At 40.9% G+C, this 12,967-nt stretch overlaps 1 protein-coding gene across 4 annotated transcripts in view; it reads left to right on the top strand.

Moving 5' to 3' along the window:
• LOC122429488 (muscular LMNA interacting protein) overlaps positions 1–12,967 on the top strand; it is a 293,970-nt gene that overhangs the window by 106,485 nt on the left and 174,518 nt on the right. The window contains exon 1 of one of the 4 annotated variants that reach the window (XM_043449802.1): positions 2,279–2,349. The exons of the other annotated variants lie outside the window; for them this stretch is intronic. Within the exon in view, the coding sequence (XP_043305737.1) occupies positions 2,302–2,349 (48 nt within the window). The 5' untranslated portion in view covers positions 2,279–2,301. Of the gene's footprint in view, positions 1–2,278; positions 2,350–12,967 lie in introns of those variants that run through there. 4 annotated transcript variants of the gene reach the window in all.

Genomic DNA, 12,967 nt, shown 5'->3' with positions numbered 1-12,967 from the left:
ACAGAGGATGAGATGGTTGGATGGCATCACCGACTCAATGGACATGGGTTTGGGTGGACTCTGGGAGTTGGTGATGGACAGGGAGGCCTGGCGTGCTGCGGTTCATGGGGTCGCAAAGAGTCGGACATGACTGAGCGACTGAACTGAACTGAATGCCTGGAGAATCCCATGGACAGAGGAGCCTGGCAGGCTACAGTCCATGGGGTTGCAAGAGTTGGACACGACTTAGTGACTAAACCACCACCACTACCACCAATGACTCATTATCATTTTATTCACTCTAATTTCACTGTCATTTATCTTGAGGCAGAACAAATTGCTTGTTTACCTCTGCTTTTGTTTCATTTTTGGAGCTTATTGTTAGTATCTTACAGTAGTTCCGATCCATAACAAAGAGAAATAATGACCTTCAAACATTAAAGGAAACTTCTTATCTCCCTCTTTCTATCTTATTTTTCTCAGGTTAGTTTACTGTCCTGGGTTTAGTGTTTATGATTTTCATGAACATTTTATACTAATACCATCTGTAATCTATACTGTTATATGTAGCTGGTTTATGTTTTATTTGAATACCACACAAATCATGTCATGGAAGTTATTTTCTTATAATTTGCTTGTTTTCAAGATATTCCATTTTTAGGATATTGGTATGTTGATCTAATTCTCGGGAATTAATTTTATTGTTTTGTACTCTTTCAGTGGATAAATTCATCACACTTAATTATCTATTCTTAAGTTTATGGGCTTTTAGACTCTCATTTTCCTCTAATGGAGAGCATCAATACAACATTCAGGTACATGATTTCTTGGGCTGGATGCAGGAGTTTCTCTAGACTATGCACCTGTTGCTGGTCACAGCATTTACCCACAGTCTCCTGTTCTGAGATGTTGCCAAACTGCCTTCTAAGGTGGCCTTACTCTGCCTTTAGCTGTGTGTGACATTACCTGTTCCTCTGCATCCTGGCAGCATCTAGGATTGCCAATTTGGTTGGAGAGGAAATGACATTTCATTATGAGTTTCATTTGCACTTTCCTGATTACGAGGCAGATTGCATATCTTTTCCTGTTTTGTTTTTGTCATTTGTGTTGCTCATTCTGTGAATTTTCTCCTTATGTAATTTGCTAATTATTCCAGTTCTTAAAGGCTGCTTTATATGGAGCCCTTAAAATATATATTTAACTTCTTAATCGTTTTAAAAAAATTTTATGTACTGCCAGTGTCTTCTCCCCAACTCTGAATATGCAGAGCATTTCTCCCGTTGATGAATTAACATAGTGGTGACCTCATTGTGCAATATTTTCTGTTTGCCTCTTTCTCTCATAAGGCTCAGCTGGTAAAGAATGTATCTGCAATGTGGGAGACCTGGATTCGATCCCTGGGTTGGGAAGATCCCCTGGAGAAGGGAATGGGTACCTGCTCCAGTATTCTGGCTTAGAGAATTCCATGGACTGTATAGTTCATGGGGTCGCAAAGAGTTAGACATGACTGAGTGACTTTCACTTTCTTGTAAGGCTATGAATTCAAGTGAGAGCAAAAACAGACTTTTTCATTTTTATTTCCTTGGTCCCTGGCACATAGATGATACCTAGAAAAATTGCTTGAGTTGACTTGAGAGTGTCAATTTAATATGGATGTTATTGTAAATTTGAGGCTGTACTTAAGGCTTTCAATTTGAGGAGTTTCTATCAGCCTTAGTTATTTGATACATACATATAATATACACATGTACATATGAACATATGTGTATATACATATGCGGGAAGCCCTGGAGGCTCAGTGGTAAAGAATTTGCCTGCAGTACAGGAGATGCGGATTTGATCCCTGGGTCAGGAATATCTCCTGGAGAAGGAAATTTAAACCCACTCCAATGTTCTTGTCTGGGAAATCCCATGGAGAGAGGAGCCTGGCAAGCTATAGTCCATGGGGTCATAAAAGAGAAGGACATGGCTTAGTGACTAAACAACACATTTGCAACCAAAACAAATTAGGCCCTTTTCATAACCTTTAAAATAGGGCTTCCCTCCATTTCCAGACAAAGAATTTCTCTTAGAATGACACTAAGGTTGAGATAGGTTAATATATTCAGATGTGATTGGAATAACAGATGCATTTCTATTTCTGGTCCAGAGTTGTTGGGGAGGCGGGAGGAAGGAGGGCATGATTGTGCAATGCTTTGTCATCTTTGTGGCTCATCAATATCAGCAGCTGACGCCGGCAAGTGTTTGCCAATTAGGGTCTGTCGGCTGACCCTGACCTTGTCATTACAACCATTGCTTTCTCGCCCTCTGCCAGTTTGACGCATGGCACCAGGCTCTGTGGGCAGCTGGTACTTTGGACTCGAATGTTCTGTGAGTTCTCTGGCGTTACTGGTGAAATTCCTTATTATTGTTACTGTGTCATGATTTCGACATCGACAATGCCCTGTCCTGTCTTTGTGTTTCTTCTTTCATATCACCGTAGTATGTTGCACTTGATGTGACTGTTTATAATGTAGCAGGTGACAGATGTTCAAGTTGCTGTGGACTGATGCATGCTCAACTTAGAATTACTCCAGGAAAAGTTGATTTTGCTGTAACTTTATGTAACAAATCATTTGAGTAAACTGTGGGTTGGAGGGAGCATCATGAGTTTAAGGAATTATTTTTTATTTAAGATGTAACTAAACTCTGAAGTGTTTTGAAACGTACTGAAATACATTTGAAATGTATTGAAATGTATTTCAAAATGCAATTCTAACTCCTTAAGGTATTCTTAGCTATGCATTAAGAGAGCAAAAATCAAAAGCCACAGTTCTCACTTCCCCACCTGGCCGTTCTTTGAACTTCCCTGCTATTTCTCTCTTTCTCCCCCTCTTTCCCTATCCCACCATCCTCTCTTTCCTAGCCTGGCATTCAAGCATTCCTGGGCTCTTCAGTTGACACTTTGCGCTCCACTTACGAAGTTTCATTCTGTTTTTCTCTCCAATAGTGTCCTTTGAAACTGAGATTTATCCACAGGAGTAGCTGGGGATAGCACTGCAGTTTATGGTGCTGTATATAATTACACTGGGTGTTGGGCATATCAGGCCTGGGAGGATGGAGTACTGAATGGGTACTGAATGTTCCTGCAGCTTTTATTTGCGAGGCATTGCTCATGCAGTCAGGGTCACATTACCTAGGTGCCAGTGAAATAGGACAGAGAGAAAAGGATTTATCTAATCCACCGTGAATGCATTCCAGAGTGATTTGATTGTTTTCCTGTGCCTTCTAGCAGGTGGATGTGTGTGCAGGTGAAATAGTGAGGGACCTTTTTTATTTTGGTTAATAAGGATAGAAGGTGGTCTTTGTCTTGCAATTTCAGGCATTTTTCTTCTTCTAGAATTTCTCAAATTGGGAAGATTAGTGTGTTTTGATTGCCTTTTAAGCTTGTTCCCCCAGGGTAGCACAGCTGTAACTGTTCCCAATATATCCTGACTATTGTAAAGGCCTTTTTATCTCAGAGTCAAGGGAGCAGTTGAATACTAAGTTTTTATTCCAGAAATTCAGCTGTTGTGAATTTCTATAAAATTTTGCCTTGGCTTCATTTATTTTCTGTCTGAAAGTTATATATGTCATGACTTGAAGGTTCTTTGAGATGATGTCAAATTACTATAGAAATGTGTTCAGATTCTGCAACAAGTGCATATTTCTTGGAAGATCTAGTAACATGGATAGGTCTGATTTCAAATCCATTGCGCTCATCCTGTAGATGGCTTTTCTCCAGAAATTGCATCTGTGGGAGACTTTTCACCTTCAGTAAATCCCAGTCTCCAGATGCGAGCTCCTTCAGTGGGTAACCAAAGGGCATGACGGGGTTCACTGAGAGCACGTCTCCAGCCTACTCCTTTCTCTTGAGTCCAGTCTCTTCATTTCCAACTGGCTGTGTTGCAAGTTACATCTCTGCAAGCACTGTAGGTTGGTTAAGATCACACTGCCATGGCATCAGAGAGACCTGGATTTGAGTTCCAGGTTTACCATTTACTTGGCGTTATGGCCTTGTGAGATGTTATTTAACCATTTTTGAAAATTATTAAGACTTTATTTTTTAGAACAATTTAAGGCTCACAGGAAAATTGAGGGGCAGGTACAGAGATTCCCACATATCCTCTGCCTTCACACACCCATAACCTCTCCTATTTCTAACATCTCCCACCGAGTGATATGTTCATTGTAACAGCTGAACCTATATAGACACATTATAATCACCCAAAGTTGATAATTTTGTGGTCATACACTCATACACAGTGTTCCCTTATTATTCTTTTAATGTCTCTTAATCTCCCAGATCAAGAAATGGAACCTTCATCTCAGAAGCCCTCCATCCTCTCTTCTTGCGAAGAAGTCATTGCGTACAGAGCTCCCTACCAGTGTTCATCCTCCTATAAGCATCTATTCACATTTACTTTCTTATCCAGGTCCAAAACTTTGGAGCAACCACTGACTCCTCTCTTTTTCTCTCATACCCCATGTTCAGTTCATCAGTCTCCTCACTGATCTGCTCTGAAAATATAGAGTCTCTGCAGTTCTCACTTCTTCCACAGCTATTGCCTTGGTCCCAAACTCATACTTCCTTGTCTGTGCAAAATTAGTACCTCCAACCTGCCCTCCTTGCTGCCCCCTGTCCCCCTACAGTGGATTGTCTTCTGTTTTTAACTGTAAATTTTATTCTTTTGCAAAGTTCAGATTCCCCCACCCCTGTTCTTTCCTAGGACATCTTGTCATAACAAATCAGTTTAAATAAGCCAGTATGATTAGCATCTATTGCCAAATAACTCTCTGTGCATTCTAAATAAGAAAGTAGTGACAGTTCAATTGTATTTTTGCTTCAGGCTAACAAAGGATTCATTATAGCACATTGATAGCTGATATTTTTGATTTTTTAAAACTGAGGTATACATAATTATAGCTAAAAATATTTAATAGATTTATTCTTTTCAAACTTTTTACTTTTTTATTTTAAAAATGTCAAAGCTGCAGAAAAACTCCAAGAAAAGTACAATGAACATCAAATAATGTTCACCTAGATTCACCAATTATTTAACATTTTGCCACATTTGCTTTATATCTCTGTCTTCACCATCATCATCATCTATAATCTTCATTTTTGTCAAACCAATTCAGGGTAAGATGTTGACATCACAATATTTAATTCCAAAATACTTCAGCATGAATCTTCTAATTATAAGAAAATTTTAATATAACTCATTACAGTTATAAAATTTAGGAAATTTAGCATAGATATAGTATTGTTTTTGAACATACATTTTATATTAATTTCCACAGCTTATACCTTCATCCCAAACTCATTCTTTCTTGCTTGGATTAATGCAAAATTAGTGAACTACTCTTTACAGCAGTGTTCTTTATAGCACTGTCTCTTTTCAATTCAGAATGTAACCCAGTGTCATGTGTTATATTTAGATGTCATGTCGTTTTGGTTGTCTTTATATAGGACATTTTCTCAACTTTTGTCTTTTCTGACATTGACATTTTGAAGACTGCAGGGTATTTGTTTGGTAGTCCTTTAATTTGGGTGTTTTTGTTCCCTCATGACGAGAGTCAGATTATTATTTTCATCTAGAATGAAATACAAGCAATGTGTTCTTCCTGTTATATCACATAAAACACATGAGTTTAGTTTGTTACTTTATTGTTGATATTCATGTTGGTTACTTGTGTAAGTTGATGTCTACCATATTCATCTACTGTCAAACATTTCCTCTCTCCTTGAAATTAATTAGCAGTCTATGAAGAGGCATTGAGACTATATATGCTCTTCTTAGCCTTTTATCTGATGGCTTTGGCATTTATTAGGATTCATTTTTTTCTAACTCTGATATTACTTCTCCTTTTAGTTGGTACTGTCATGCTAGGAAGAACTTTCTCCCCCTACCCCATGTATTTATGTTTTATGTGGAATTTTTAGTATTGTTCCCAACCAGGGTTCTTGGCCTCCTTGATCAATGGAAATTGACTAGAGGCCAGACAAGAAATTTAAGCAAGGCTTTATTGGAGCCCCCGCCGCAGCAGAGAGGAGCAAAAACAAGTAACAGATTCCCTTGCTGGCTCACTCAGCAAAGGGGATGAGCTGGTTCCCTATGTGGGGTGAGGGTAGAGGTGAGTCCAGGAGTTGGGCAGGAGGGGTGGCTTAGCTGATTTGCCCACTGCTTTGGTGGTGGTGTGTGCAGGGGGCATTCACATTACCCTGCTTTTGCTCCCAGTTCTTCAAAAGTGGCAGCTAAATTTTTTTTTTGTCTTTTGTATCTTGTTGTCCATAATTGCCCCAACTGTGCATGCACACAGCTATTTTCAGTCCCTTATAGTTTCTTTGCATTTTGTTGCCCGAGGAGATGTTTGTCCAGGTGCAAGCGTTGCAGCGCTGCAGCGGAGGGTTCCAGGTCGCGGCCTGTCTCAGCATCATCTTCTACTTTTCTTGACTCAACTTTGGATTTAGTTATTTCTCCAGCTCTGGTCCTTCTTAAGGGGGTATGGCATACAGGAATCAAGATTTGGGTGCCCTATCTGTTCATTGTTTCTGGGGTATCATTGCCTCTAGGCCCTTTCAGCAGATGCAACTAGGAAAAGCAAGTATTTTTCTAGTCATCCCTAACATCCACTGCATTGGGGTTATTTTTGATCTTTCCCCTTCACATTTATATCTTCTTTCTCCCACAGTGAAGGATCTACAGCTTCACATAACAATATTCATTAATCTTAAAATATAATACTGAGGAATACAAGTCAGACTTAAAAGAGTTCATGCCACGTGAGTCCGTTTATATAGAGCTAAGAAACACCGCTGATACTTGTGGGGAAATTAACAAGACGGCGTCAGTCAGGCGCTCACGCCCCACGCTCTCGCAGCCTCTCGCGGCGTGTTCTGTAAACAGTGACTTTGCATGGTTATGTAACAGCCGAGATCACGTTTAGCACTGTGCATGCACGTCACGAGGTGTTCTCTTGGCCATGGGCTACTTTTTGTCCTGTAAGTATATATAAGCTTCACCTGGAGAAGCCCTGAAGGGTTGTGTGTAGTTATGTTGTATTATGCTGTGCCCGCCGGGAGACAATAATTGCATCTGAAGTTCCTGCAGTTCCTACAGCTCCTCTCGTTTTCTTCCAGCCTCTCTCGCCTTGCCTACCATGGGTTCAGTGAGCAGTGCGCACAGTGAGATACAGAGAAACAATTGGCGCCGTGAGCAGGATCAACAATACTTCAATATAAAACAAAAGGTTTAAAGAAAAACACACACCCCTCTCGCCTGTCCCCTGCACCCGCCACAGTTGATATTGTTCTCTGTTCTTAGAAGGTAGGGTAGCGATTACCCGTGGTCGGCCATTAGATTGATAGCGACAGGAAGGGAGAATGAGGACGTCTCCAGTGCTGGAGAACTTATGTTTCTTGATCGGGGAGATGATTCTAAGGGTATATTCGATTTTATAAGTTCTTTGCATTGTACCCTAATGTTTTTTGCCTTTTTCTGGGCATGTGTATTAAACTCAAAAGATAGATTAATTTCTTTTGTTTTCCATGGTGTGATGTTGTCAATTCTATATGTATGTTAATTTGTTTCTCTTTGTAGTCACCAGTAGGATTCTTCCCCATTGTTGGTTTAATTTTGCCTTTTTGAATAGTTTGAAGACTAGCATGATTTCAGTGGTCAAAACTATACAAAAAAGTGTCCTTGGAGAAAGCGACTTATTTCAGTGTCCCTTTGCTATTCTCCTCCCCTCCCCATTGCAAGTCATCAATTTATTTATCTCTGTATTGTCATGTCCTATTATTTATTCCTAATACAGCCAGAATGACCCTTCCACAGGATAAGGAGATCATGTTACTGCTTTGCTCCAAATATTCCAAGGGTTTCCCTTCTCACTCAGAAGAAAACCCAAGTCCTCACAGTGGTGGACAGGTCTTCGCACCTGACCTGGTTCCTCAAGCCTCTCCTGGCCGCGTCTCCAGCGACTCTTCCCCAGGATCACTGGTCCTCAGCCACCCCAGGCTGTTTCTCAGTCAGATCTCCTCCCTGAGATCTGGTTCTTGGCTTTTGCCATCCTCTCTTCCTGGGGTGTTTCCTCTAGATATCGGCATGGTTCATTTCCTTACTTCCTTCAAGTTCCTTTTTACAAGTCACCTCGAGGAAGTCTTCCTGTTCACTTTATTTAAATGTATCACACTCCCATCTTCACTTCCTGGTGCCCTGTATCCAGCTGTCGCTGTTCTCTTTTCCTCAGCATTGCTGCTGCTGCTAAGTCGCTGCAGTCGTGTCCGACTCTGTGCGACCCCATGGACAGCAGCCCACCAGGTTCCCCTGTCCCTGGGATTCTCCAGGCAAGAACACTGGAGTGGGTTGCCATTGCCTTATCCATCCTCAGCACTGTTGCCCTCTAATATATAGCTTGTTTTCTTTTATTGTGTCTCTCTCTTCCAGAATAGAGGCTCCAAGAGGACAGGGAATTTTATATGTTTAGGTCACCACTGTCTCCAGAACTGAATAATACACAGCTCATGCTCAGATCAACATTTATTTTAAAAAAGCAAATGAATGAACACTGTTGAGATAAAAGTAGGGAATGGCCTTGGAAATTCCATACGAATATGGTGCCAGAGCCAATATGACATACTGTAGAAGCAACTCCTCCATAGCTATAAGGGTGGAAGGTCGGGGGTGGGGCAGATATTACAAAATCTGCCTTAGCGACATAAACCTGTCAGGATGTTAGAAGGTTCAGGTTGCTAGCAATAAGCTTTGGGGTTTAGATTGTTTATCAATTAATAAGAATGAACTGAATGACTCAGTTGTGGTAGATATTTCATGGAGAGAAAGTGTTTCAAGAAACGGAAGGGAAAAGAAAGAAATAAAAAAGGGAAATTAAGGAGAAAAAGTAAGGGCGAAAGAAAACTGAATGCAGTTGTAAGGGAGGGACTTCCTGGTGGTTCAGTAGTTAAGACGTTGCCTTCCAATGCAGAGGAGGCAGGTTCCGTCCCTTTTGAGGGAACCAGGATCCCACATGCCTCACTGACAAAAAAATCAAAACAGGAAACAGAAACAAATTTGTAACTAATTCAATGAAGAGTTTAAAAAATGATCCACATAAAAAAAATCTTTAGGAAGAAAAGGAGCCAAGGACTTTCAGGTAAGAGCATCCTTGGTAGCTTCTCCTGGACCCTCTGGCTTCTGCACTGTAGGGCCCATGCTCTTAGATCTGTGTGTCAGTGAAAGAGAAAGAATGCAAGCTCTCAACCCACGTGGGCACATTTGTTTGGAGAACACTACTCTGATTGAGCCGAGGAAAGCAGATTTAGCCTGGGTGATACTGCCATTTACTGAACTGATTAAGAAAGCTGTAAATAGCGCAAGAGATATTCAGGTGCTTACGAAGGAAATTCCTTTTCTGGTTTCTTCTACCTGACCTTGAGATCCTTACGCTTTGCCAGAAGGCCCATCTGCCAGTCTTTCGGAAGAGCCCGAAGCCCTGCTTGGGGAGTGTGCCCAGTGGGAAAACACCTGGGGAGGCTGAGTTTAGTATTGAGCTCAACTTCTTCAGCTGAGCAGCTGCCTTTGGGAGCCTTAAGAAAGGATCCTGGGGTTATTTTAACATAAGCTCTTGTTCTAAAGAAGAAATGTGTATCTTCTTATGCTAATATGTTTTCCAAATGTCTCACATTTAGTTGAAACCAGGTGGTTTTAGAATTAAGGTAAAAGAGTTCATCTTTTCTGAAGACAATCTAGGAAAAGAGAAACTTTTGTGAGGTCTCTGAGGCATCTAGCTCCCTGAAGGTGTCAAAGGTCCGATGCTGGAGCTTCAGGAAAGAAAAAGGTGTGTGTGTGAATAACCTCGCTGGGAGCTATGAGGGGCTGGCAAGGCACTCGAGTGTAGGACTGGAAAGTATAGATTTATTTTACCCTTCATTTCTTCCTTGGGGTTCTGTGGCAGATGAGACAATCTCCAGGCCAGAGCTGGAAAAGGCCAGAGAGCATGACCAACCATAAAGACTGGGTCATGACTTAACTTTACACATGAAGATAAATGCCACTCATCCATCCCCACCATCTCTCTAGGCTGTTCTTTAAATGTTGAGGGCATCAAAGAATGTCTCCTAAAGCACATTGTCCCTTGGATTTTAGGGCGAACTAGCTTCTCAGCTTTGGTGGGTATTGCTTACCACTCCTTATGATGTTCCAAAACCAGTGCATCATAAAAATCAGCTATGCATGGTGCTTGAGTTACATGTACTGCAGTGGTCTCAGAATGCGTGCCCCATCTCAGCTGTTGTGCCAGCACAACCTGCTAGTGATCTCAGCAGTGAGGCGGCTGGAAGAAGGGTCTCGGTCTTTGTCCTCTTTGAAGAAAGAATTCAGCAGAGAGGCCAAAGTTTGAAACAGATGAAGCATTTATTAGAAGCACAGTGCAATGTGTGTGGAAGAGGACATGAACTCAGAGTGAGTTGTGCCCAATAGCTGGGGGCAGCTTAGATCATTTGCACGGGGCGGTCTTCTGGGTCGTCTCTGGCCGGTTGTCTTGCTTGTGGCCAGATTTAACCTGACTCAGGCCCTGCCTGGTAGTCATGTGCATCTCTCAGCCAAGACGGATTCCAGTTCGAAGGTTTCTGGGGGTTGGCAGAACATATTATGTGCTGGCAGCTCCTTCTTCCCTTGTTGCTGCTGCTAAGTCATTTCAGTCGTGTCTGACTCTGTGCAACCCCATAGACAGCAGCCCACCAGGCTCTGCTGTCCCTGGGATTCCCCAGGCGGGAACACGAGTGGGTTGCCATTTCCTTCTCCAATGCATGAAAGTGAAAAGTGAAGTTGCTCAGTCGTGTCCGACTCTTAGCGACCCCATGGACTGCGGCCCACCAGGCTCCTCCACCCATGGGATTTTCCAGGCACCTTCCTCCCTTACACCTTCCCTAAGTGGAGCACCTTCTCTGCACATGTGTCAGGCTGGGAAATCCCCTTGACCGCAAGAAAGGAAATTGTGGTCACTTTGCCTTCCGCCCAGTCAGTGCCCGATGCTCCTGCTGGTATCTTATCTTGAAGTGTTAGCAGGAGACTGGTTGCAGCTGCTCAGCCTGGGGTCCATCTGTCTCCTCCGTTACTAGGGCATGGGAGGGGGTTATTAATCTGTGTTTTTATTTTCATCATTTTGCTTTCCATTTAGGTGCAATTTTTACATTATATGTTTGTGCAGGAGTACACACACAAGGTAATTAATAAATAAACAACTATTCATTTAGTGAAAGCATGCACATGGATTATTTTATTATTTATTCCTGGTGCATACTCCAGGAATCTTGGAGACTGCCATATGGAGAGCATATGTGCTCTGACACCCCACCTCAGCCTAAATGATCCTGTGTGTTAACCCCTAAGAAACTTAAGTTTATCAAACATTTAAGTGTATCTTATATATGCAACATGAGAGAGAATGCTGACCCACTAGAAGGGATTTTCTTCATCTCTTTTAGTGAATATGCTCATTCTTATGGTGTGAATGAAAACTAAATATACTCTTTTAAAACTTTTTTAAAATTAAGTTTTTCCTCCCAATTAAAACATTTTTTGAAGGTAATGAAAATAATTTGAACTGTTTCTAGTGGAACATAAAGAAAGAAAGAAAGAAAACAAAGCATTTAGACAAAATTCTGATAGGTTTTTTTAAAAAATTATTTCCATAACTAAAAATACATTCAAAAGTACAACAAAAGCATCTTTCTTTCCAAAGACACTTGATTTTCTCTGAGTTTTAGTTAAATTAGTAATTAAATTGACTCACAATTTAGAAGACATATATGGATTTTCAGAGAGTCTCTATACTTGCAGCCATGCTGAGTTACAGCACTTTGATGATAAAAAGAAGTCCTTTCACAATAATATTTCAGCAAGGCTGAAATACCTATTTTCCATGATATAAATACAATTAGGAATTGCCTTACCTGAGCCTGAATTGTAGACTGCTTGGCATTTTATAGTACCTGAATAAGCTTGTATTCCAAGGCCACAAGATAATTTTCCTTCCAGGATTCAAAACTGTACTTCTCTTAATAGAGTGGAGAATGTGATTGAAATGCATTTTGGTTCTGAAGAATGACAGGTGTGCTGAAGGGCCTGGATTTTAGGATGGTTCTATTTCTCATGGGTAGAATGATAATAAAACAGCTCGAAGTCTGAGACTGTCCCTCCACAGAATTTTCATACCTGAACATTTGAGTCTTTCAGAAAACAGAATCAGAATCCCCTTGAAACATCATCTCAAAAAGCCAAAATAAAATGTTATATCCCATTGCACCAAATATCCTTGAAGAATTTACTAAGCCCTGAATTAAACCCAAATATTGAGTTTATTTTTAAACTAAAATCTATATTGTACAAGCATATTTAAAAAAATTTCATTTGAACTGCTGCCAAACTTGCATATTTAAAAAACTATGGGATGGTAACCAAATGAGGCTATTAACATATCCTCTGAATGAAACTGAGCTTGATCCAGTGCCTTGGTGGTAAGTCCCTGGATCGAACTGCCTTACCTGCCCACACCTCTGCAACCAATTTTGCGTGAATTCTTATGGATAGTACCTCCCCGCCTCTTAGATAACCTTGTCTCTAATTTGTAAGTATCATTCCTAAAGAGATGAGAGTGCATAGTCTATTGGCTTTCGTTTCCTGATTCTTGATTTCTTTTTCTTTTGCTGTTGCACATTAAAAATGGCAAGAAACATAAGCAGAGAGTCTCAGACTTCACTTCCCCATCATGAGTGGGATCTGATCCTTAAGGAATTTACGTTTTCTTCTCAACTGTTCATCAGTGATAAAGCTCTGCCCGTGTCTTGTCTGGCAGAAAAGTCTCAGATGGCTGTATAAAGCGCACTCACAAGCTTATAAGGACATCTTGAGATATAGATGTTCATACCTAAGAATTACGTTGAAGATGCCTCTTCTCTGTTAGA

This window comes from Cervus canadensis, chromosome 28 (genome assembly GCF_019320065.1).
Source record: "Cervus canadensis isolate Bull #8, Minnesota chromosome 28, ASM1932006v1, whole genome shotgun sequence".
NCBI lineage: Eukaryota > Metazoa > Chordata > Mammalia > Artiodactyla > Cervidae > Cervus > Cervus canadensis.
This window is presented reverse-complemented; position numbering and strand designations above follow the sequence as displayed.